The sequence below is a fragment of the Elephas maximus genome, chromosome 14 (genome assembly GCF_024166365.1).
Source record: "Elephas maximus indicus isolate mEleMax1 chromosome 14, mEleMax1 primary haplotype, whole genome shotgun sequence".
NCBI lineage: Eukaryota > Metazoa > Chordata > Mammalia > Proboscidea > Elephantidae > Elephas > Elephas maximus.
Window position 1 is genome coordinate 93,588,336 of NC_064832.1, and position 26,057 is coordinate 93,614,392.

Consider the following 26,057-nt stretch of genomic DNA (forward strand, 5'->3'; position numbering starts at 1 on the left):
AGCACCAGGGCTCCAATAGTGAATTAGTCTCATGTTTTTTGAAAGAAAGGTCTGGTGATCTACTTCTGAGAAATTGCCACTGGAAACCCTACGGAGCACAGTTGTACACTGATGCACATGGGGTCACCGCCAAGTCAGAATGACTCCAGGGAAGCTGTTTTAGTTTTTTTTTGTAATGTAAATTATCTGGACAAAGGGCGTCCAACAGGTCCTGCCTATTGGGTTTGCATATCATTAAAGGTTTAATTTCTGTATGCTAAAAGAGAAAAAAAGTAAAAATGACACTTTTTGTTTTATTTCAACCCCTTGTCTAAAGAGCTAGAAAAAGCCCTAACAGACACGGTGCTGAGAAGTCAAACATCTTGGCCTGTGTCACCAAAGCCTATTCTGCAGCTAAGTGCAGAGCCCGGAGTGGGCGTTTTAAGGCTGCTAATGCAGTGCGTGGCAGACTGACTGACGCTGAGTTACATTCAGCCCACGACCCTATAAAGACAGGCTATGCCAACGACGGTTAATGTTGTTGGGGTGGAAGCGTGGGAAGCTGTTGTATTTTGATTCCTCAACCTTCTTACTCTGAACTATTACCAACAGAAGGTGTTGGGAAGATTGCCTTTACTCTTAGCCTGTATTATGAAGTAGGTATGAAAGTCACAGTGGATGAATTCTTACGTTTAAAGATGATGGGAAGATACTAACAACCACGTATTAAAACAGTTCTTGGAATGAGAACAAAGAACATTCTAGATGAGACAGTAACATTCGCTATGTCAAGCCTGGAGAGGAGATGGAAGGACCCAGGGGATGCACCACTAACAGGGAAGGTGTTTGTTATAAATGGTCATGTTAGTTTTTAACATGTTGCATGGCTGATGTCTTTTGGGTTTTCTGCTTTGTTGAAGGTGATGAAACACACTTAAATTTCTAGAAAGCGCACTCAATGCCATGTCCCCCTGGTGACTGATAAAAGTAAATTAATAATATGCCCCCACGTTCTGGCAGAATCTCTATCGTGAAGTTAGAAAGCCCCGAAGTTAGGAAGGCAAGATGAACAAAAAGGTCTCGGTTTGCAAGTGAAGCGGCCTCATAAGCAGACTTCAACCTGATTAAATCTTACCATTGTCTACAGAAATTCCAAGCACACTTGATATCTTTCTCACGCTGAAAACAGAAAAAGTCACTTTGTTATTGGACGCTTTTCCACACCCTCACAAACTGATTCACGGGCTTTCTGTTTTCACAGTTGTTTAAGGATTCAGACACACTCAGAGCGGGAATGGCAGAATGTGGCCACGTGGTCAATTACACGCATGGTATCAGACAGCAATCTGCAACAGATGTTCTCAGGCGTCGCAGGGGGAAAACCAACACTGAGATCAATACGCTGAAAAGCTAAATATTCGCAAAGTACTGGCCACAGACAATGGACCCAAATAGTAATTAAAATACTGGAGAATGCTTGGCTATCCAACCTGCCAAATTTTGTCTTAAAGATACCAAGCAGAGGGGATGTGGCAAAGGGTCTAGACATTCGGGTTTGATGCCATAGTTGACCAGATACCACATTCTGTCACTCCCGCGTGCCGGGTCCTCTCCTCCAAGGAAGGAAACCATGCCACGAGCTCTTCACCCTACTTGCTTTGAGCTGGAAGAAAAAATCAAGTGGTGCCGTGGTCTGGTGTGGCCTGCGCTCGCCCCGCCTAGACGCCGGATGAGATGGCTGGCTGTCAGGCCGGAATGGCATGGGACTTACTGTGGTTAAAAGTGAGAGCGTTATCCAGGCTGCTCAGCTGCTGCAATCTGGCATGCATCATCCCTGCTCTGTTACGGGAAACGGGCAATGTCTGAGACTTTCGATCATGAACTATGGGTCCCAACCCCTCTTGGTTCCTGCAATGTGAGTGAAATGGGATAGAAGCAAAAGTTAGACTGGTTACACTGCAGCGAGACGGGGAGCGTTAGTAAAGCTGTCACAGCACAGGGGAGACTGGCCACGCAGGGACTGGGTGCGGCCCAGAGGCCTGCTTGGGGCCCCGGGAGGGCCAGGACAGAAACAGGCAGCAGCTCTAACGTATGAGCGCGCAGCAGAACATCTGACAGAGGAAAAGCAAAAACCAAGCCAAAGCAGAGCGACCTCGCCAGTTTGGAAAGTACTTTACAGAGAATACTTAAAAAAAAAAGGGAGCCACCACTTTTGTGGTGCTGAAGGCTAAGGTTCTGAAAACTGTCAAAACATCGCAAACCTTTTGGATTCTATGTGTCATAAAAGAGCAATTTTTTTTTTTTTTAAGTTAAAAAAATGCATTGGGAGGAACAGAGAACAAACATGCAACGGAAGGTGTTAGATGAGGCAGCTTTACCACCTTTGCTCTTACCCAGGCAGGAAGGAGAAGAGCCAGACCCTTTGTTAAACTTGTCAGCAATCAAGTGAAGAAAACAGAAAAGTGACCTGGGTTAGCAATCAGACAGCTAACTTCCTGCTGTGTACCATCACCAGAGCAGATGAAAAACGCCACCAGCGCTGGAGTCACACCTGTCCCCGCCCAGAGCCGACCGTTCCCCTGGCTGCGTTACTGTGTGGGGTATTATAGGACATGCGTGGATGGTCATCAGACAGCATGCTGCCGGGCGGTTTAAAGTGACGCGATGAGAGGCACAGTATTTACAAAACTGGACCACGTGGGTGGCAAACACTGGCAAAGGTTAAGAGTTCAGGCCTTTTGTTTTTTTCACATGCAGCAGAGACCACGGCAATTTTCCACAAAGCAGGACATATCTTTCCACCGTGCACAGAACAGAAGCACACCATCCTCACACCTGTCTTCCCATGATTATTTAATTCCAGGGCAGTCAGATGGTACGTACCTACATATGCAAATATATACAGGGTGCTAATGAAGGTTTGGATGGATGGTGCTAATGAAGCTAGCTGGAAGGTTTTCTTGAAAAACCTTACATTTATATCCACTGAAAAAATAAGCTAACCGTTTTGCAAAGCCCAATTCTAAAATATTTTGTTGGGACAGAATCTTCAGCTTCCCACAGTCACCATTTTAGGCTCTGAGGCATTTGATGCTATTGGCACTACTCTCCAAATGCCATCTTGTGACGCAGGCAGCAGTTACTGCAGAAAGGGTGTGAAGCTCACCCAGCACGCTGCTGTGGTCTGTTATAAAATAAGCTGCTCGCCGGTCTCCACGGGGTGAAGTCAATGAGAAGAAATTAAAGGAACGAGACAACGAGGGTCTAAGAACTCACTGTATACACTTGCATATGGTAATCATGTATCAAATATAAAAGTTTCTGTTACCATAACAAAGTACCACCAAATTTCAATAAACATTCGAAAATACACTTTAACAGGAGGAAAAAGCAAAATGTTTTCTCTAAAATTTGCTTTTCTTAAAAGAAAACACATATTTTTATTTCTTAATACAAAATGTAATTCTGAAAATTTCTCCAGTAACCCCAAAGAGAAGGCTAACATATAAAGCAAGTCTTCACGTTCAAATAGTGGAGCCTGTTAAAAATCTCTTTCCTATCCTCATTGTTATAAAACAAAATTAGAGATAAGATTAAAAAAACTCAATTACAATTAAATTTTAAAGCTTTTCTTAAACATAAATATAAGTTCACTTATAATTAAACTGTTAAAAACAAAACAGTAGAAAATAGGATACTTAGACCAACACCCATAAATAATACAGAGTGAATGGCTCACAACACAGAAAAAACAACAATAACAAACAAATACTGATACACAGAATGGCTACAAGGAGGGGCAGAAGTAAGAACTTGGCAATGGACAAGATGTACTCTGAGGAAATACTTCCAAAGAAAGGGCTGTTTGGGCACATATCGCCCAGGAGTTTCTAACTCTCCTTGAACTCAGGTAGAACCAAGGAAGTACATACGGTCTTGGAGAGGGAAGTGAGGCTTTATGACACTAAGCAGGGTTTTGGTTAGATAAGAAGATAGGGCATGTGGAGATTCCTAAGAATAAGGGGAGAAAGAGCTCCATTTTAGAGAAGGTTTTTGTGGAAGTCCAAACAACTCTGAGGTGGACTGAAAACATTCCTTCATTAAGAACGAAGTGGAAATGTTTAGGTGAGAAACCAGAGTCTTTGTAGTTGGGAGCAAGAATGTTAAAAACGACTCTTGAAAATGAAACACGGGAAGAGAAATCATTGAGGAAGGTGAAGAGAGAGAGAAACACAAGAGGAACTGGGGAGAGGAGGAAGAGAAGACGGAACTAACAGGATACGAGGAAGAATCTGGAAGGACTACAGAAGTACGGCAACAGGCCACTGCAGAATAGTGTTCCAGGAGAGACGTAGGAATTAAAACAAGACAGGAGGGATATAGGGATCCAGGAGGAAGATGCTACCAGATTTTTATGGTGACAATCCAAATGCCTGCCAACTGTCTTTCTTCACGGCTGTGTCTGTGAATTCCAACTGCCAATCACCAGAGATGACAATTTCCACACATTCAGATCCAAGTAATACAGAAGGGGGCGGGGGGGGACAAGCGACACAAGGTTTCAAACTAGAACGCCCACAGTACCTGGCTATGTATCGTTTTCCCATGTACTGGAACTGATGCAAGCAGACTCTGCAGAAGAGATGAAAAGGCATCGGGGAAATGTGAAGACAAAATCACCTTCAACGCATTGTCTTATTTAAACATATCAACAACAGCAAGTTCAATAAATTCTTATTTCTACCACTTACCTCTTACTTAAACAAACAAACAAACAAAAATCCTGTTGCCGTCGAGTCGATTCCGACCCTATAGGACAGGGTAGAACTGCCCCATAGCGTTTCTAAGGAACAGCTGGTGGATTCGAACTACTGACCTCTGGGTTAGCAGCTGACCTCTTAACCACTGCGCCACCAGGGCTCCAACTCTTACTTATACCCAGTGAAAAGTATTAACCTGGAGGGTTAATAGAGAAGGCCTCGTATTTCGCGACTATCGGTACTGTAGTGAATTGCTTGAGGATCACAAAAGAAAGGCCCGTGACCAATAGGATTTTCCATTTCCTCAGAATTGGGGTGTATACTCCATGGCAGTTGACCTTTGAAATCACGCTGGAAACCATATACACTGCTCTCAGTTGCTTAATTTTCATTCAAAGTTACACAGAGGAGCACTTTCTTTTGGCACAAATATGCGGACTGGTCCTTTACAGACATCAAATACGTAGTTTTTTGTTTTGTTGCTTTAATATATCCACACACAAAAAATGTTAAGTAATATGTTTTCTAAGTCATATATTTAATGAACCCTGGTGTCACAATGCTTAACCACTCAGCTGCTAACCGAAAGGTTGGTGGTTCAAACCCACCCTGGGGCTTAGTGAGAGAAAGACCTGGCAATCCACTCCCTTAAAGATTTATGCCAAGAAAATGCTATGGGGCAGTTCTACCCTGTGACATGGGGCCGCTAAGAGTCAGAATTGACTTGCTGGCACCCAAAAATCCACCAGTCACTCCTTGGAAACTCTAGAGGGCAGTTTTACTCTGTTCTATAGGATCGCTGTGAGTTGAAATAGACTCAACAGCAATGCATTTTTGGTTTTTTATACACATAAGTAATTATCTCTGGTTTATAACAACCACATATCTGCAACAATTTAAGGCTGGCCACAGCCCACTGGGTCATGAGCTGCTGAGAGTAGGGTCAGGGTCAAGGTCAGAAGCAGGAGAAAGAATGAGCTTAAGGAGCAGGTGAGGATGACAGTACTGTACACCCAGCTCAGTGAGGCAGCCTTCTTCACACTCTTACTCAGCAGAACGAATCAAAAGGCAACAAAGAAAAAACTACTTACTCAGATATCGTAAAAAAATCCATAAGTTCAGATGTTGAAGCCTTGTTCCAATAGGTAAATAAAGCATCTAGAAAACAAACATTTATTTGGTCAGAATCATGATGTATGTTTTGTATATCATGGAGAGCCGCCTATCATTACAATGGGAAGAGGACAGGCCACGGGCACTAATTAATACTGGATAACACACCCAACAGGCTTATTCAACTTAAAGAAGCTACATTTGAACATGTGACCTTCAATTTTATCACGTCATCATCTACACATAATGTGTTCTTAAATAGACCAGAAAATTCAAAGAATATGCTCTCTCTTCTACGACAGAAAACCTCTCTAGCAGAGGAATCTGTCAAGAATTCTTGTGTGTGTGTATAAATACATATACATATACATACACATACATATACATACACACATGTATACATATACACATATATACCCCGTTCCTAACACACACTGAAATGGAGGCATGTCTACTATACGTTTTACCGTTTGGGTATTTAATTCGATACAGCTTGGAGAAAGTTCTATGACAGCACATTTGGACCAGCCTCACACTTTGTCAAGCTGCGTAATATTCCACTCTATGGATGTACCATTACTGATTTAACTAGTTCCCTACTGACTGCCATCTAGTGTTCTTTTTTCCTCACCTTCTAATCATTATAAACTGTGTTTCAATGAATATTCCTTTATGTGGGCCTCTGTATGTATCTCTGAGTATATTAATAGAAAAATTCTTAGGAGGGAAATAGTTGTGTCAAATGATATCAGCATTTAAATTCTTGACAGGCCTTGTCAGACAGTCTTCCAACCAGGCAGTGTGTGAGAGCTCGCTCCTGCATCCTTATACTACGGCGGAATGTGCTCAGGGCTAACAACTCACGCCTGTTCTTAATCAAGAGCAACACGGCATATTTAAACCTAACATCTAAAAACGTACTCTCTGTGTACTCTCAGCCATTTAGTATTTTTAACATTTTATTGTGTTTTAGGTGAAAGTTTACATAGCAAATTAGTTTCCCACTCAACAATTCATACACAAATTGTTCCGTGACATTGGTTACTATCCCCGCAACATGTCAGCGCTCTCTCCATTTCCACCCTGCCTGCCCCGTTTCCATCCCTCCAGTTTTCCTGCCCCTCCTTGCCTTCTCATCTTTGCTTTTGGGCAAATGTTGCCCATTTGGTTTCTTATTGTAGATTGCTCTAAGGAGCACATTCTTCATTGGTGTTGTTGTTTATTTCATAGGCCTATCTATTACTTGGCTGAAAGGTGACCTCCAGGAGAGGCTTCAATTCCAGGTTAAAAGGGTGCCTTAGGGTGACAGTCTCGGGGGTTCCTCCAGTCTCTATCAGTCCAGTTAAATCTGGTCTTTACGAATCGAAGTTTTGTTCTACATTTTTCTCCCATTCTAACTGGGACCTTCTACTGCGTCCCTGGTCAGAACGGTCGGTACTGGTAGCTGGGCATCATCTAGTTCTTCTGGTACAACCATTTAGTTTTGCACAAAGGGTATTACCGCATTTAATAGTTTACACTGCATTTTAACATTTTACAATGATGTTGAGAAATAGGTAAAGAGATTTCTCTCAGGGAAAAAGAAATTTAGTCTTTGGGGCCTGACAGGAACTAGGGTACCAAAGAGTCGAGAGGGTGTCTGCTGAGGTGCCGACTTCCCCTCTACACTGCCAAGAACAGCCACAGGCAGGGGAGGAGGTGGGGTATTTACTGAGATCTGTTCTGCGCCGGGCCCTGTGCTAGGCGACCTCATGTTCTCACACGCACTGAGGCATTTACGCATCGCCATTACCCTGTGAGACAGATGTTGTGGTTGTGTGTCCTCGAGTCGATTCCAACTCACGGCGACCCTAGAGGACAGGGTAGAACTGTCCCACAGGGTTTCCCAGGCCGTAACCTTCATGGGAGCCAATCGCCAGGTCTTTTCTCCCGTGGAGCTGCTGGGTGGGTTTGAACTACTAACCTTTTGGTTAGCAGCCTAGCACTCAACCATTGCACCACCAGTGCTCCCATATTCAGTGTACCTAAATTTTAGTTTATTTTTCCTAGAAATATAATTTCTTATAAGTTTGGAAAAAACCAAACCCACTGCCACTTCCAACTCCTAGCGAACCTACAGGACAGGGCAGAACTGCCCCATAGGGTTCCCCAGGCTGTAATCTTTACGGAAGCAGATCACCTGGTCTCTTCTCCTGTGGAGTGGCTGGTGGGCTCGAATTGCCAACCTTTTGGGTAGAAGTGGAGCACTTTACCATTGTACCACCAGGGCGCTAAGCTTAGCAGGACAGAGAGATTCCCCGTTCACAGATGAGCTAACTGAGGCAAGAGAAGTTAATTCTCCCAATTACCACCCTAAAGAATCGTGGCTGAATGGGGCTTTAAATTCAAGTGCATCTGACCCTAAAAACCTTATTTGTCCTATTATACCAGAAATGAGTGGGTCAGGGAACATCCATTGTCCATTGTTTAGGAGCTTTGAGCTTAGAATCCACAGGAGCAGGTTCTGGTTACCTGAGGCTGGCTGGTCATCGGGTAAGGTGAGCACCCAGAGAGCCAAGTGAAAGCTGGAGAGCCTTGTGAGTCAGCTCCAGACACCTGTGGCCACACCACGCCACAGAATCCAGCCCCTGGGACACCTGTGGATATCCCACAGCACAGAATCCAGTTCCTGGGACACCTGTGGCCACACCACACCACAGAGTCCAGCCCCCAGGGCACCTGTGGCCATAGCACGCTACACAGAGTCCAGCCCCCAGGACACCTATGGCCACAGCACATTACATAGAGTCCAGCCCCAGGGACACCTGTGGCCACACCACACCACACCACAGAGTCCAGCCCCCAGGACACCTATGGCCACACCACATCACAGAGCCCAGCCCCAGGGACCACTGAGCCCACAGAGCAGCACTAAACCACCTTTCTCAGACTAGTGGCTGAGGTGAGTGGGGGACACAGCCCTAGACTCTGAGAAGCATGGAGGAGGTGCACGAAGACAGAGAGCGAGGTGCCTGGCCTGTAGAAGGTGCTCATGGGGTGTGTGATAAATGGGCAGCTAGGCCACAAAGAGTGGCTATAATGCTACAGATCTGAGAAGTCTGGTTGTTTGTCTGGTAAACTATCTCTGGAAGCAATGTCTCCCCCACCCATTCCACACACAGGAATCAATTACACCTAGATTTTTAGATCTAAAGGTAAAATAACAGAGATGTTAGAAAAAAAATACAGGAGAGTATCTTCATGACCTTGGGGGCAGGTAACGATTTCTTGAACAGGACACACACAAAAAGTCTAATCATAAAGGAAAGCATCAGTAACCTGAAGGCAATAATTAAAAAAAAAAAAAGATTTTGTGAAACTGTCCTGAAAAGATGGTTGCATTTTTAAAAGATGTGCGGTGCCTTCAAAGCAGCCGACTCTGAAGGGCAGCTCTTGCTTGGGTGTGGAAGTTCTGGTATATTCGTCTTTGAAAAGGCGTTACATCCTAGTTATGTATCATGTTCAATATTTAAAACAAAATATTCTTTAAACAAAGGAGAGATGGGGTTACAATGCTAGCTAACATTCACTGTCCTAAGACAAAATCTAGAACTTTTGACTTAAATGGGAAGACTTTCAATGTGATAATTCAAAATATCCAAATAAGTGCTCTATACTTCTGTATGTGGTCATCATTTGAGGAGAGTTTTGTTTAATTGCTCTTCTTTAAAAATAGGTATCTTAAAGTAATAAATTGACAGAAGAATAAAATGACGATTAACTTAAGCTCATGAAGGCCAGGCCTGCCGTTCCTGACACCCGAGCCACGAGGGCAGGCCTGCCATTCCTAACACCCGAGTCACGAGGGCAGGCCTGCCATTCCTAACACCCGAGCCACAAGGCCTGGGCTGCCGTTCCTAACACCCGAGCCACAAGGGCAGGGCTGCCATTCCTAACACCCGCGCCACAAGGGCAGGTCCGCCATCCCTAATACCCGAGCCACAAGGCCGGGGCTGCCGTCCCTAACACCTGCGCCACGAGGGTAGGGCTGCCGTTCCTAACACCCGAGTCACGAGGGCAGGCCTGCCATTCCTAACACCTGCGCCACGAGGGTAGGGCTGCCGTTCCTAACACCCGAGCCACGAGGGCAGGCCTGCCGTTCCTAACACCCGCGCCACGAGGGCAGGCCTGCCTTTCCTAACACCCGAGTCACGAGGGCAGGCCTGCCATTCCTAACACCCGAGCCACAAGGCCTGGGCAGCCGTTCCTAACACCCGAGCCACGAGGGCAGGGCTGCCGTTTCTAACACCCGAGCCACGAGGGCAGGCCTGCCTTTCCTAACACCCGAGTCACGAGGGCAGGCCTGCCATTCCTAACACCCGAGCCACAAGGCCTGGGCAGCCGTTCCTAACACCCAAGCCACAAGGGCAGGGCTGCCGTTTCTAACACCCGAGCCAGGAGGGCAGGCCTGCCTTTCCTAACACCCGAGTCACGAGGGCAGGCCTGCCATTTCTAACACCCACGCCACAAGGGCAGGTCCGCCATCCCTAACACCCGAGCCACAAGGCCGGGGCTGCCGTTCCTAACACCCGAGCCACAAGGGCAGGGCTGCCATTCCTAACACCCGCGCCACAAGGGCAGGTCCGCCATCCCTAATACCCGAGCCACAAGGCCGGGGCTGCCGTCCCTAACACCTGAGCCACAAGGGCAGGTCAGCCATCCCTAACACCCGAGCCACAAGGGCAGGGCTGCCGTCCCTAACACCCGAGCCACAAGGGCAGGGCTGCCATTCCTAACACCCGCGCCACGAGGGCAGGCCTGCCTTTCCTAACACCCGAGTCACGAGGGCAGGCCTGCCATTCCTAACACCCGAGCCACAAGGCCTGGGCAGCCGTTCCTAACACCCGAGCCACAAGGGCAGGGCTGCCGTTTCTAACACCCGAGCCACGAGGGCAGGCCTGCCTTTCCTAACACCCGAGTCACGAGGGCAGGCCTGCCATTCCTAACACCCGAGCCACAAGGCCTGGGCAGCCGTTCCTAACACCCGCGCCACAAGGGCAGGTCCGCCGTCCCTAACACCCGAGCCACAAGGCCTGGGCTGCCGTCCCTAACACCTGAGCCACAAGGGCAGGGCTGCCATTCCTAACACCCGCACCACAAGGGCAGGTCCGCCGTCCCTAACACCCCAGCCACAAGGCCGGGGCTGCCGTCCCTAACACCTGAGCCACAAGGGCAGGTCCGCCGTCCCTAACACCCGAGCCACAAGGGCAGATCCGCCGTCCCTAACACCCGAGCCACAAGGGCAGGGCTGCCGTCCCTGACACCCGAGCCACAAGGGCAGGTCTGCCGTCCCTGACACCCGAGCCACAAGGGCAAGCTGCCGTCCCTAACACCTGAGCCACAAGGGCAGGTCTGCCGTCCCTAACACCCGAGCCATGAGGGCAGGCTGCCGTCCCTAACACCTGAGACACGAGGGCAGGTCCGCCATCCCAAACACCCGAGCCACAAGGGCAGGCTGCCGTCCCTAACACCCGAGTCACGAGGGCAGGCCTGCCATTCCTAACACCCGAGCCACAAGGCCTGGGCAGCCGTTCCTAACACCCGAGCCACAAGGGCAGGTCTGCCGTCCCTAACACCCAAGCCACGAGGGCAGGCCCGCCGTCCCTAACACCCGAGCCACAAGGCCGGGGCTGCCATCCCTAACACCCGAGCCACAAGGGCAGGTCCGCCGTCCCTAACACCCGAGCCACAAGGGCAGGTCCGCCGTCCCTGACACCCGAGCCACAAGGGCAGGTCCGCCGTCCCTGACACCCGAGCCACAAGGGCAGGTCCGCCGTCCCTGACACCCGAGCCACGAGGGCAGGTCCGCCGTTCCTGACACCCGAGTCATGAGGGCAGGTCCGCCGTCCCTAACACCCGAGCCACAAGGCCGGGGCTGCCATTCCTAACACCCGAGCCACGAGGGCAGGTCCACCGTCCCTAACACCCAAGCCACAAGGGCAGGTGCGCCGTTCCAGACACCCGAGCCACGAGGGCAGGCTGCTAAAGCTGCTGAAACGGAAGGAAAACAAAAAAGAAACATGATTTGTAGGCAGAAATCCTTTCCACCGGATTTTGAATGCCCACATGTACGGACACTGAAGAACCGCAGCCAAAGAGGCCTTCAGGTTTGCAAAAAGCGAGATTTTGTTTTCAAAAGAGTTCATCTTAATTCAATGACCCTAATGAAGCTCATATACTACCTTATAATTTGTTGCAGGAAAAATGAGACAAAATTTTGACAGAGATAAGCACTTTGACCTTGTACTATGACAAACTGTATGTGACTGGCTACGCTACACATCAGAATTGCTACTCTCCTGCCATACATGCTTAAAAATGTTACGTGGTATGCACAAAGCATCAGTCTGTCATTTTTGTTGTTATTAATTGCCATCAAGTTCATTCTGACTCAGGGCAGCCCCATGTGTGTAGAGTAGAACTGCTCTGTAGGGTTTTCAAGTCTGTGGCCTTTTGGAAGCATAACACCAGGCCTGTCTTTCAAGGTGCTTCTGGATGGGTTTGAACCATCAAACCTTTGGGCTGGGAGTCGAACATTTAACTGTTTGCACCACCCAGGGACCCCCCCAAAGCATCAATAGCCAATTGCCATTGAGTTGATTCTGACTCACAGCGACTGCCCCATATGGTTTCCAAGGAGGGGCTGGTGGATTCCAACTGCTGACCTTTTGGTTAGCAGCCAAGCTCTTAACCACTGTGCCACCAGGACGGTTATTTCTATTAAAAAATATAATTGTCAAAACCTAAATCAGAAGCAATCTATCATGACACCACTATTTCTATTAGAAAATCTGAAGTGGCCTGCCCTCCTTCTGAGTAAGCCAGGACTGTCACACACGGTCTAAATGGAAGGAATGCGTAGGTCCCCAGACAATACAGTTTCTAATGTAAGAGACTGACCAATACAGTTATGCAAGCTGCAGTAAAGCTGAGGTTGTTTGGACACATAAAACCTATCTCTATTATCTACTTCTGTCCCCTTTAGCCAACATGGTAGGTTCAAGTTTACTATGAACTCAAAAAATAGGCCCATTCACATTTTAGACTTATTTTCTAGAATAAAATAATTAACAGAAGTATTTTCCTCCAAAAATTAAGGCTTTTATTTCTACTCTTGTTGTTAGTAATTAGCTGCCTGTCAAGCTGGCCCCCCGACCCATGGCGGCCCCAAGCACTACGCGGGCCAACCGTCGTGATCCGTGGGTTTTCACTGGCTGATTTTCTGGAAGTGGATGCCCAGGTCTTAGTCTGGAAGCTCCACTGAAACCTGTCCAGCATCCCAGCAACGTGCAAACCTCCACTGATAGACAGGTGGTGCTGCATGCGAGGTCCGCTGGCTGGGAATCAAGCCCGGGGCTCCTGTATGGACGGTGAGAATTCTACCACGGAACCACCACTGCCCCCTTCTACTTCTAGTACATTTAGTAACTGAACATGCACTTTAGAAAAAAAAGGGAGACAATTATTTTGAATCTTTGTAACCCTTCAAGAAGGAAAGTAAAACCGGAACCTCCATCCCCACCTACCATCAGACATGCTTTTTAGGATGTACAGGAAACACATCAACAGGCTCTTGATCTCAGACTGGTCAAGCTTGTCACACCGAACCACAGCATTTCCCAAAGTGCCACTTTGCTGGTGCTGAAAAGGAAACACAGGTGGTTTTCTCTTCAAGTACAAAAAAAAAAAAAAAAATTACAGCTTCACTTTTCTCCCCTGAAAGAAGGACTCTCAGGATTGAGACAAATCATATAAAGTAGAAGTCATAAGCAATTTATCAGCCATTAGAGTACAGACACCCTTCACCCGAACACACACAAGTGCCGTTTCACAGGAGCTCTGGCCTGTGCTCTTTGCCTACTTCCCTAAGGGACAAGCCAGAAGGCACAAACCTTTCAAACTGGAGAACCACAGTTTTGGTTATCAGCTTAGTTCTGAAATGCCAAATAAAACCTCATGCAAAAAGGGATGTGCTCTAGGGCCATACACAGAAAGGACGATCCAGAAGATACCGTAGAACTAACCATAACCTCAGGAAAACATGAGTGGCTGAAACGGCAAATACAAAGTTCAAGATGCTGCTGTGTATCGACCACAATTGCCGGGAGGTGAGTCACCGCCATTCAGTAGACATCACGGGGCACTCTTGGGCCATAACAGCCGGCATGTACCCGATAGGAACAGCTGGGGACACCTGAGCACAGCACTGCCAAAGACCCTAAGCGGATGAGGTCATGCCACCATCAGCTTAGCGCAACACTGCAAACGTCAGAAAGCTCAGGGCGGAGGGAGAGAGCGGTTTTGCCACCAAGCAATAGGTTCACAGGTTTAAAGGTTCACATTTTAAACAACAGAACAAGAATCTCCAGTTGTGATAAAACACACGAGATTTAAAAATCCTCCAAGTTATATTTCCAATTGAAATCAGAAACTTTTTGTTTTGCCAAACCATAAGCTAAAAGATCAGTGAAAAAAAGATGCCTCAGTCAAGGTGTTGGTGGGCCAGTGAAAAAACATACCTAGAAAACAGTCTCAACAACGAGCACCAATATTTTCCTTTAAGGAAGAAATGAAGGTGCGATTAGTGGCAAAACTGCAGCAGACCCGTTGCCTCGCCCTCCCAGCGGGCTGGACCACGAGGAGAACTCAGTACTTCTCGCAGTGAGAGGGAAGGGGCAGCATGCAGAGCTTCCTCGGGCAAAGATGGGTTTGTTAGAAGGGAGAAATCCACAGTGACCCGGTGGCTCCTGGCTGGCCGCCAGCTCTCCTCCTCCTCTGTGGTGCTGCGTAGGACGCAGGCAGAGTGCCTTCTGAGCAGCTTCTCCCTCTGCGTGGGAAGGCATGTCAGGACCAAGGGGAAAGTTAAAGGCATCACCCACAGCCAACCAGGAGGCTCGTGCCTCCACAGAACTGTGTCCACAAATCATCAGGTCAGTGTCAGCTGTGGAAACAGGTGTGGAAACAAGCCTGAGGCCGCAGGAAGGAGGCTTCCCCCACTTCTGAGAACTAGGAATACACCCCTGAATGGGTCACCCATTCACCGGTGAATTTGGGAAGTTGTGTGTGCTTACATGAAGCTTAAAATATCCTAACGGTACCCAAGATGATACCAATCTATCATGGATGCCAGGTTTAAGCCCAAGTCCTTATCGTTTCCTACAAAGTTCCTAACAGTCTGAGTCTTGGTCGTTTCAAGAAGACAGGCTGAATAGGAAGGTGGTGTGCTGGGGGAGGGGCAACATGAACTGAGCAATTTCAAATCAAGCTTTATCCCCGGAATCACCTACATGATCACTTCTCTTTTTTGGAGTTGACTTTTGACGTAACACACATTTGCCTAGGTAAGTGTGGCATAAATGGTGTTCTCCTGGCATAAAGGCTATGCTGGTTCTAAGTGAGTGGCATTTCGTTTTCCCTACCTGTCCAACCTGCCAGAACCGTTAACGCAACGCGTTCCGTGGTAAACGCTACTCTGATCCGAAATCCTGGAAACAAGATCAGGGAAATCCAGGAATGTGCCCCATCTTTCGATAATACTCTAACCATCTACTCCAGGTTAAATGACTTGGTTTTTAAAAAGGTCACACTTAAACATCAGAACATGTTTGAGTTAAATCCATTAGTGTAAAGAATCACTTGAGTTACCTGAAAACAAATTACCTTATCCAGGGAGTTGGTTTTTTCACTATTCCTTTCTGGAAGGCTGTTCCCCGAATCTGTGCTTATGAGGGAGCCTCTCGAGTCGGCGTTCCTTACACTACTGATATTTGGGGTTGAAGTCGTATATGGAGAAGCTGAAAGGGAATGAAGCCAAGACCATAACTTTAGTAAGACAGAACATAAAGATAAGCCCTGGACTTTAGGGGGAAAGGCTTATATGGCACTTAGTATTTTCTCTTAGGAAGCTGGTTCAAGACGTGCGTTCAACTACCTCACCTTTAAGGAATTAGGGCATAAAGAGATAAACTTTACTCTGAAACATTAAGACATAAACATGAACTCATTTATTAGAAAACTGAGATTGCTAAGACTAGAAGGGCGCACACTGGTGTAGAATGGAGACTTAAGAAATAAAAAAGATGAAGCCACCTACGATAACCAAATAAAAAAATTAACCCATACAATAAATTCACAGCACTCAAACTATGCTGAGGTGGCCTTGCCAACTCAGAGGTGCTGTGGGATATTTCTCAATTTCAAGGAAAAGAGAGACACTGACATCTGTCGACACTGCCGTTCCAACGTGAGATTCTGGCTACATTCTTTCTGATGACATCATGCTTTTATGAAGCTGGGTCGTTGGCGGCTGCTATAATTAAAAAAGGCAAGTGCTGGGCGAAATCACTGTGGGACAGGAAATGAAGGCGACGGTGTCTGATCTGACTCCAAACTTTGAGAAGGTGCACAGTGCCCAACAGGCAGATGAATCAAATGAGTAAATAACTATAATTATTTAAGACTGAAATAAAAAGATTTTTTAAATTTACGTGCATTTTTTCCTTTCAAATGGCTACTAAGTCACTGGGATATAAGTACTTACCAAGTTATGTGGACCTCAAAAAAAAAAAAAACCCTTTGCCTTTGAGTTGATTCCAACTCCTAGCAATCCTATAGGACAGAGTAGAACTGCCCCATAGGGCTTCCAAGGGGTGGGGCAGTTCTACTTTTGGTTAGCAGCCGAGCTCTTAACCACTGCGCTACCAGCACTCCTATTTGGACCTACCTGCCTAATAAACAGAACTGTAGGGTGTTTCTTTCATCTTAGGGAGCCATGGAAAAGTTACTGTGATGACTAAGGGTGCTGTGAATGGAAAGCATTTGGGAACCTCTGCAAGAAACAGTTCAGAGCAAAATGGAAATCTAATTTGGAAATAAAATTTGTGACGTCCGTGAAAAATAGCACTTGAAGGCAGATAACAGCCCCATCTCAGTACTATTAAACTTTTTAAGATTGATAGATCGGCTGCTTGCTCAGATAAGATTTAAGTAAATCACATAATTGAAAATGACTTTTCAGAACTGTACACTCTGTGCTGAGCCAGAAGAGGCATGCCTGCAGCTGAAGGGCCTGGCTGTTTTTACAAACAGCACAAGGAACCTTCTGGCACTGGCTCAGCAAGCTGTAAGCACGGCCTACCCTACCCCAGCTGAAGGCGCGCTCAGCCGGAACTGCACAACAGGCTGGTCCCTTTTTGGATTCCAGTAGGCAACGCAGCTGCCATGGACTGAAACAAGCACTCCGGGCTTCCACTCTAAAAAATAAATTATATGACTCGCTCTAGGTCACACCAAAAGTATCTTTTTAAGTCACTCCATCGTTTCATTTTTATTTGATGGATAATAACATAAATTTATCATTTCTCAGGCAACGGCAAGAAGTCTTTAACCTCAGAGGGAGACTTGCCACACCCTACCTAGCACTCACATTTATATCTACTGCCATCCCTGAAGCAGATTCAGTGCACGGGCGTCAATTTAAGATCAAGAAAAGAAGAGCCGGGGAACAGGCAAACCCCTGGGCCTTACTGTCGACCACAGGCTGACGGTGGTGGGGTGGACACTGCGGGACAGGTTAGAAACAGCGTTATAACCCAATTATAATCCTGGTAATAGGACCATAATTCATACTCGATGTGTAACACAGAACTTAGGAAAAAGGGGTCCTCGGTAAAGGAAAACTAGATCCTAAATTCTCAGAGTTTTAGGCCTGATTCCAGAACTAGGGTCCTGATCTAAGGCAAACAGATGGAAATGCAATCAATCAGAACCACCACGCTTAACAGAGCTATGTCGCTGTGTGTGTGTGTCTGTGCATGTGCGTGTGTGTGCGCGTGTGCATGCGTGTGTGTGTACGTGTATTTAAAATATCTGGCCCAGTGCATAACCTTTAAAAACCTTAAATAACATGTAAGTAAACTGAAAAGGAGCCCTGGTGGCTCACTGATTAAGCACTTGGCTACTAAGCCAAAGATCAGTGGTTCGAACCCACCCAGCTGCTTTGTGGGAGAAAAGACCTGGCGATCTGTGCCTGTAAAGATCACAGCCTAGGAAACCTTATGGGGCAGTTCTACTCTGTCATATGTGACGGGGTCCTCATGAGTCAGAATCTACTCAACGGCTCACAACAACTAACCTAATCTCAGAGTAGTTTTTATTCAGGTAATGAAGCAGTTTTAGAAAATCCTCATGTATCATATTTTCAAAGACATAGAAACAAATACAAAACCTATGCATGGAAATGGCATTTCTTCTAAACGGAGATGAAGAAGGATAAGCATTCTTGAAGGGTAAGTACGGGAAACACTTTGATGACAGAAAGTGGTTCCTAAAGGTGCCAGATAAGAGGTAGAAAACCTAGTTCAAACATAGGGCTTCCCCGGAAGGCAAATCTAAAAGGGAACAAGGATTTATATTTATTTTACAGTTTTATTTATTTTGTTGTTGTTGAGGCTATACAGAGCAAAACATACACCAATTCAACGAGGGTTTATATCTTTAAAGACAGGGAAGTACAGACAAAACCTGAGTATAAATAAGCCTGTGGTGGTGGAATCGTTTTGAAAAGTTGAACTGAATCTTGAAATTCAAGTAAAAAGGGACTGAATTAGTCTTGAGGACTTCTCATAACTCCACCACCAACGCAGAGCAACCAAAGGCCACCTGTCACATTCAGATCCTATGAAAGACACCTGGTGGCTTATTTCTAGGTTCCCAAAGAATCCCAAATCCTAAAACAAGGTAAATTCTGAGCTGGAGAAGAGAGTCAGATAGTGAAACCATCTGTTCATTCTAGTCTGATCATTTACACAAAGTCCTGACCGCTTTTCTGTGACATCTTTTCCTGCAGGGTGCTAGCCAGAGGGGATGGAGCTTTGTGATTCCCCAAGGATTCCTGGGCTTCAGGGCTCATCCAGCTGGTTTCCGAGAGTATGTCACAGAGCGTCAATAACGTCAGCGACCTATGCTTGTTAGGTTAGGTTCCATCAAGTCAGTTCCAAATCATACTGACCCTATAGGACAGAGCAGAACTGCCTGATAGGGTTTCTAAGGAATGGCTGGTTGGATTTGAACTGCTGACCTTTTTGGTTAGCAGCCATAGCTCTAAACCACTGTACCATCAGGGCTCCATGCCTGTTATAATGGTCATCAAATAATAATACTTGCTGTTGTTAGCTGCCATTGAGTTGGTTTCGACTCATAGCGACCCTATGTACAACATAACGGAACACTGCCAGTCCTGTGCCATCCTCACAATTGTTATGGTTGAGCCCATTGTTGCAGCCACTGTGTCAATCCATTTGGATAAGGGTCTTCCTCTTTTTTGCTGACCCTCTACTTCACCAAGTATGATGTCCTTCTCCAGGGACTGGTCCCTTCTGATAACATGTCCAAAGGACATGAGACAAAATCTCACCACCCTCACTGGTAAGGAACATATTGGTTGTGCTTCTTCCAAGACAGATTCCATTTGTTCCATCTCCGGACACTCCATGGTATATTCGATACTCTTCGCCAACACCACAATTCAAAGCCATCAATTTTTCTTCTGTCTTCCTTATTCACTGTTCAGCTTTTACATGCATATGAGGCAATGAAAACAGCATGGCTTGGGTCGGACGCATCTTAGTCCTTTAAGTAACATCTCTGCTTTTGAACACCTTAAAGAGGTTTTCTGCAGCAGATTTGCCCAATGCAATGTGTCCTTTGATTTCTTGACTGCTGCTTCCGTGGGCATTGATTGTGGATCCAAGTAAAATGAAATCCTAGAAAACTTCACTCTTTTCTTCGTTTACCATGATGTTGCTTATCAGTCCAGTTATGAAGATTTTTGTTTTTTTTATGTTGAGGTGTAGTCCGTACTGAAGGCTGTGGTCTTTGATCTTCATCAGTAAGCGCTTCAAGTCTTATTCACTTTCAGCAAGCAAGTTTGTGTCATCTCCATATTGAAGATTATTAATGAGTCTTCCTCCAGTACTGATGGCCCATTCTTCTTCACAGAGTCCAGCCTCTCGGATTATTTGCTCAGCATACAGACTGAATAAGTATGGTGAAACAATACAACCCTGACGCACACCTTTTCCTGACTTTAAACCACGCAGTATCTCCTTGTATTATTCAAATGGCTGCCCTTGGTCTAAGTACAGATTCCTCATGAGCACGATTACGTGTTCTGGAATTCCCATTCTTCACAATGTTATCCATAATTTGTTACGATCCACATAGTCAAATGCCTTTGCATTGTCAATAAAACACAGGTAAACATCTTCCTGGTATTCTCTGCTTTCAGCCAGGATCCATCTGACATCAGCAATGATATCCCTGGTTCCATGTTCTCTTCTGAATCCAGCTTGAGTTTCTGGTAGTTCCCTGTCAATGTACTACTGTTAACCGCTTTTGAAAGATCTTCAGCAAAGTTTTACTTGTGTGTGACATTAATGATATTGTTCAATGATATCTGCATTCTGTTGGGTTACCTTTCTTTGGAATGTGCACATATATGGATCTCTTCTAGTCAGTTGGCCAGGTAGCTGTCTTCCAAATTTCTTGGCATTGATAAGTGAATGCTTCAGCAGTGCATCCGTTTATTGAAACATTTCAATTGACATTCCATCAATTCCTGAAGCCTTGTTTTTCGCCAATGCCTTCAGTACAGCTTGGTCTTCTCCCTTCAGTACATTGGTTCTTGATCACATGCTACCTCCTGAAATGGTTGAATGTCAACTAATTCTTTTTGGAACACTTACTCTGTATGTTCCATCTTCTTTTAATCCTTCCTGCATCGTTTAATACTTTCTCCGTAGAATCCTTCAATATTCCAACTCGAGGCTTGAATTTTCTATTCAATTCTTTCAGCCTGAGAAAGGCCGATCGTGTTCTTCCCTTTTGGTTTTGTATCTTCAGGTCTTTGCACATGTCATTACAATATTTTGTCTTCTTGAGCCACCCTTGGAAATCTTCTGTTCAGCTCTTTCATCATTTCTTCCTTTTGCTTTAGCTACTCTACATTCAAGAGCAACTTTCAGGGTCTCTTCTGACATCCATTTTGGTCTTTTCTTTCTTTCCTGTCTTTTCAATGACCTTTTGCTTTCTTCCTGTATGATGTCCTTGATGTCATTCCACAACTCACCTGGTCTTCGGTCATAGTGTTTGAGTACTTAGTGTTTGAGTATTATTGGTACATATATGCAATAGTACTCAGCCACAAAGAGAAATGACATTCTCATATATGCTGCAACATAGATGAACCTTGAAAACATTATGCTGAGTGTAAGAAGTTAGTCACAAAAGGACAAATATTGTATGGTCTCTGATATGAACTACCTAGAATAAGCAAATATATAGAGAGATCAGAGTTTAATAGTGGTTACCAGGACAACAGGGAGGGTGGACGGTGGAATTACTGTTTAGGAAGAAGCACTGGGCTTTTGTTTATGGGGATGAAAACCTTCGCAAAGGACACTGGTGATGGTTGGACAACCTGACTGATGTAATTGATCAGCCTCATGAAACTGCATATGTAAAAAATGTTGAACTAGCAAATGCTGTGTTACCTATATTTTTACAACAATAAAAAAACACTGACTGCATGCCAAGCACTGTACACATCACAGCAGCTCTTTACCCCTCACAGTAACAACACTGGCTTTAGTGATGTAGACACAGAGGTTGGGGAAAATAAACTCCTTGCCACGGCAATGAGTGAACGGTGGAGTGTAGATTCAAAGCCACATCTGTCTGACATTAAGACCAGTGCCCTGAACTACTGCATACAAAAACTTCTGCAGATACAGTAGCCCCACAAAAGATAAAATACTTAGGGATAAATCTAACCAGAGACATAAAAGACCTATACCAAGAAAACTATAAGACATTACTGCAAGAAACCAAAAGAGACCTACATAAGTGGAAAAACATACCTTGCTCATAGATAGGAAGACTCAACATTGTAAAAAAGTCTATGCTACCAAAAGTGATCTATAGATACAATGCAATTCCGATTCAAATTCCAAAGATATTTTTTAATGAGATGGAGAAAGAAATTACCAACTTCATATGGAAGGGAAAGAGGCCCCGGATAAGTAAAGCACTACTGAAAAAGAAAAACAAAGTGGGAGGCCACACACTACCTGATTTTAGAACCTATTATACCACCATGCTAGTCAAAACAGCCTTGTACTGGCACAACAACAGACACGTAGATCAATGGAACAGAATTGAGAATCCAGGCATAAATCCACCCACATATCAGCAGCTGATATTTGACCAAGGCCCAAAGTCACTTAAATGGGGAAAAGACAGTCTCTTTAACAAATGGTGCTGGCGTAACTGGATATCCATCTACAAAAAAAAATGAAACAAGACCCATCTCACATCATGGACAAAAACTAACTCAAAATGGATCAAAGACCTAAATATAAAATCTAAAACGATAAAAATCATGGAAGAAAAAATAAGAACAATGCTAGGAGCCATAATGCATGGCATAAACAGTATACAAAACATTGCTAACAAAGCACAAATACCAGAAGAAGAACTAGATAACTGGGAGCTCCTAAAAATCAAATACCTATGCTCATCCAAACACTTCACCAAAATAGTAATAAGATTTCCTACAGACTAGGAAAAACTTTTTAGCTATGACATTTCCAGTCAGCATCTGATCTCTAAAATCTACATGATATGCAAAAACTCAACAACAAAAAGACAAATAACCCAATTAAAAAATGGGCAAAGATATTAACAGGCACTTCACCAAAGAAGACATTCAGGTAGCTAACAGATACATGAAGAAATGGTCACGATCATTAGCCAGTAGAGAAGGGCAAATCAAAACTACAATGAGATACTATCTCACTCCAGCAAGGCTGGCACTGATCGAAAAAACACAAAATAAATGCTAGAGAGGTTGTGGAGAGACTGGAACACTTACACACTGCTGGTGGGAATGTCAAATGGTACAACCACTTTGGAAATTGATTTGGCACTTTCTTAAAAAGCTAGAAATAGAACTACCACATGATCCAGCAATCCCACTCCTTGCAATATATCCTAGAGAAATAAGAGCCTTTATACGAACAGATATATGCACACCCATGTTCACTGCACTAGTGTTTACAATAGCAAATAGATGGAAGCAACCACGGTGCCCAACAACCAATGAATGGATAAATAAATTATGCTATATTCACAAAATAGAATACTACACATTGATAAAGAACAATGATGAATCTGTAAACATTTCATAACATGGAAGAATCTTGAAGGCATTATGCTGAGTGAAATTAGTCAGTTGCAAAAGGACAAATACTGTATGAGACAACTATTATAAGAACTCAAGAAATAGTTTAAACTTCGAAGGCCAGAGTAGCAGGGACAGGGGTCTGGGGACCATAGTTTCAGGAGGCATCTAAGTCAAATGGCATAATAAAATCTATTAAGAAAACATTCTGCATCCCACTTTGGTGAGTGGCTTCTGGGGTCTTAAACACTAGCAAGCAGCCATCCAAGATGCATCAATTGGTCTCAAACCACCTGCAGCAAAGGAGAATGAAAACTGGTGAAAAACATTGAAGATTCAAGGTAATTATGGGCCCAAGAGACAGTAAGGGCCACATAAACCAAAGACTACATCAGCCTGAGATTAGAAGAACTAGATGGTGCCCAGCTACAACCGATGACTGCCCTGACAGGGATCATAATAGAGGATCCCTGATGGAGCAGGAGAGCAGTGGGATGCAGACCTCAAATTCTCGTAAGACCAGACTTAATGGTCTGACTGATTCTAGAAGGACCCTGAAGGTTATAGTCCCCAGACCTTCTGTTAGCCCAAGACTGGAACCATTCCCAAAGCCAACTCTTCAGCAGGGACTGGACTGGACTATAAGACAGAAAATGATACTGGTGAGGAGTGAGCTTCTTGGCTGAAGTAGACACATGAGACTATGTGGGCCACTTCTGTCTGGAGGGGAGATGAGAAGGCAGAGGGGGACAGAAACTAGTTGAATGGACGCGGAGAATACAGGGTGGAGAGAAGGAGTGTGCTGTTTGATTGTAGGGAGAGCAACTAGGAATATATATAGCAAGGTGTATATAAATTTTTGTACGAGAGACTGACTTGATTTGTAAACTTTCACTTAAAACACAATAAAAATTAAGAAAAAAAAATAGCAATAGAAGATCTTGAAATACCCAATCAATTAAATTAAAGAAATAATCACGGAATTCTATGAGCAAGTTTGTAAAAACAAGAGAATGAAAGTATCATCAACAATTCCCTGTGGAGCAGCCAGAGTCCACGGACCTGCAGGGGCTGAAGCACCTGCCACCTTGCCTGCGACGGCCAGAGCAGAGCAGAATCTGGCTCTCCATGTGGCCAGGGGAGAGAGTCTTCAAAGCGGAGGTGCGTGAGGGGCCTGCCTTGTCAGAGGCTACATGTGCGTCTCGGGTGTTCCTTTAGGGGCTGGTGGGCCAGACAAGCAGGCTCCCAGCCCCTGTGTCCCGGAAAGCCAGTAAGGAAAAGCGAACCAACAAGTCCCCAGCAGGAAAGGCTGAGGCTGGTGCTCTGAGGTGGATACTAGCTCACGGCTTATACCTCACAGCCCGAGTTCATGCCATATTCTAAATGTGATCGACGATATAGTAGGGATAAAAAAAGACTAAAGAGGTTTATGCTCTGACTAGCCCATAAAATGTAACTGGACCCCAATTATTCTAATATTTGTGAAAGAGCTGATTCCTTTAAACTACTTCTCTCAGAAAATAAATAAATAAATAAATAAAACCTTTTGCAGGAGAGCCCGCTCCCTACTCCTCAAGTGGTGGGCAGGCACAGGGGCACAGAAGGGTGAAGGCTGGGAGAGGGGCAGATGGACACTCCCAACGGCGGCTAACACTGACCAAGTGTTTACCAAGTGTCAGGCTCTGCTCCCCAAGTTTTCCATGAATTAACTCCTTCAGTCTTTACAAGAGCCAAATGAGGCCGGGATGACATGAAATTAAGGGTTGATGCAGTAGGATAAATCTGGTTGTTAGCGTGGGGTTTCCAATTTTGTATACTCACCTATCTCATCACCTACATGAAACGGTACACTAACAACAACACAGAAGGTAAGGTGATAAACTCAAAGTGAAGGATAGTCCTGTGAATGAACTGATTAAAAGGACTGCCCTTTAAGCCACCCCATGAATTGGTCCCATTGTTGGGTAGTCTAAGCACTAGGTGGTGGTGTGTTAGCTGCTGGCCAGTCAATTCTGACTCACAGCAATCCCGTGTGACAGCATGGAGCTGCCCCGTAGGGTTTTCTCGGCTGTAATCTTTAGTGGAGGAGATTTCCAGGTCTTTCTCCCGTGGAGCCACTGGATGAGTTTGAACTGCCAATCTTTCAGTTAGCAGAAAAACTCAAAACCAAACCCATTGCCACTGAGTTGATTCTGACTCATAGAAACCCTACAGTAGTGAGCTCTCAGGTGTTGTGCCAGCAGGGCTCCTTTCTTAGGCGGAGCATGATGCTTCATTTCTTCCAAGTTTGGGAAAAGACAGTGAGAAATGAAAGCGGAAGATGCCTGGGAACGTCTATGACAACTCTGTCAAGGTATTTTTTTGTACCCTATCTTACAAAGGAGTGGGCACAGGGGCTCAGTTAGTCAGAATACTAATAAGGACATTTCTCAGGCATTTTCTTATGGAGAAACGACTCAGTTTCCGTTTTTATTTATGCGATCTGTTTTCCTCCCCCTCAGGGGAAGCTCTTACATTATTTCAGACAGAAAAAATATTCTAGGGGAAAGGAGATTTAAAAAAATTGATTTTAGGATTGGATTCTAACAACGAAACGCTTTCTCCTTCAGGCATTTCCCTCTCAAGTTTCATCTACGTCACTACCACCACAAATGAATCCTCTCTCCATCCCCACCTTTCTAAAAGCATAGACAATCCAATTTGAAGATTTAAATGATAAATTAACTTAAGGGTTAAATGAAAAGCAGACAGTACCATGTACTGTTATGTATTAATGAGGATTTTGGAACCTCTGTTTTAGAGGAGCCCTGGTGGCACAGTGGTTAAGTGCTCAGCTGCTAACCAAAAGGTTAGCAGTTCAAACACGCTAGCTGCTCCACGGGAGACAGACATGGCAGTCTGCTTCCATAAAGATTTCCCCACTGCTG

The 26,057-nt window shown here is 45.1% G+C and overlaps 1 protein-coding gene across 15 annotated transcripts in view; it reads right to left on the reverse strand.

Moving 5' to 3' along the window:
* DOCK9 (dedicator of cytokinesis 9) overlaps positions 1 to 26,057 on the reverse strand; it is a 336,790-nt gene that overhangs the window by 57,209 nt on the left and 253,524 nt on the right. For 8 of the 15 annotated variants that reach the window (XM_049853240.1, XM_049853234.1, XM_049853243.1 and 5 more), the window contains 5 exons: positions 15,552 to 15,685; positions 13,418 to 13,532; positions 5,831 to 5,897; positions 4,564 to 4,611; positions 1,751 to 1,887 (listed from right to left, as the gene is read on the reverse strand). In XM_049853240.1, the coding sequence (XP_049709197.1) occupies positions 1,751 to 1,887; positions 4,564 to 4,611; positions 5,831 to 5,897; positions 13,418 to 13,532; positions 15,552 to 15,685 (501 nt within the window). Of the gene's footprint in view, positions 1 to 1,114; positions 1,159 to 1,750; positions 1,888 to 4,563; positions 4,612 to 5,830; positions 5,898 to 13,417; positions 13,533 to 15,551; positions 15,686 to 26,057 lie in introns of all 15 variants that reach the window. The other 7 variants (XM_049853244.1, XM_049853242.1, XM_049853233.1 and 4 more) reach the window with 2 other exon arrangements.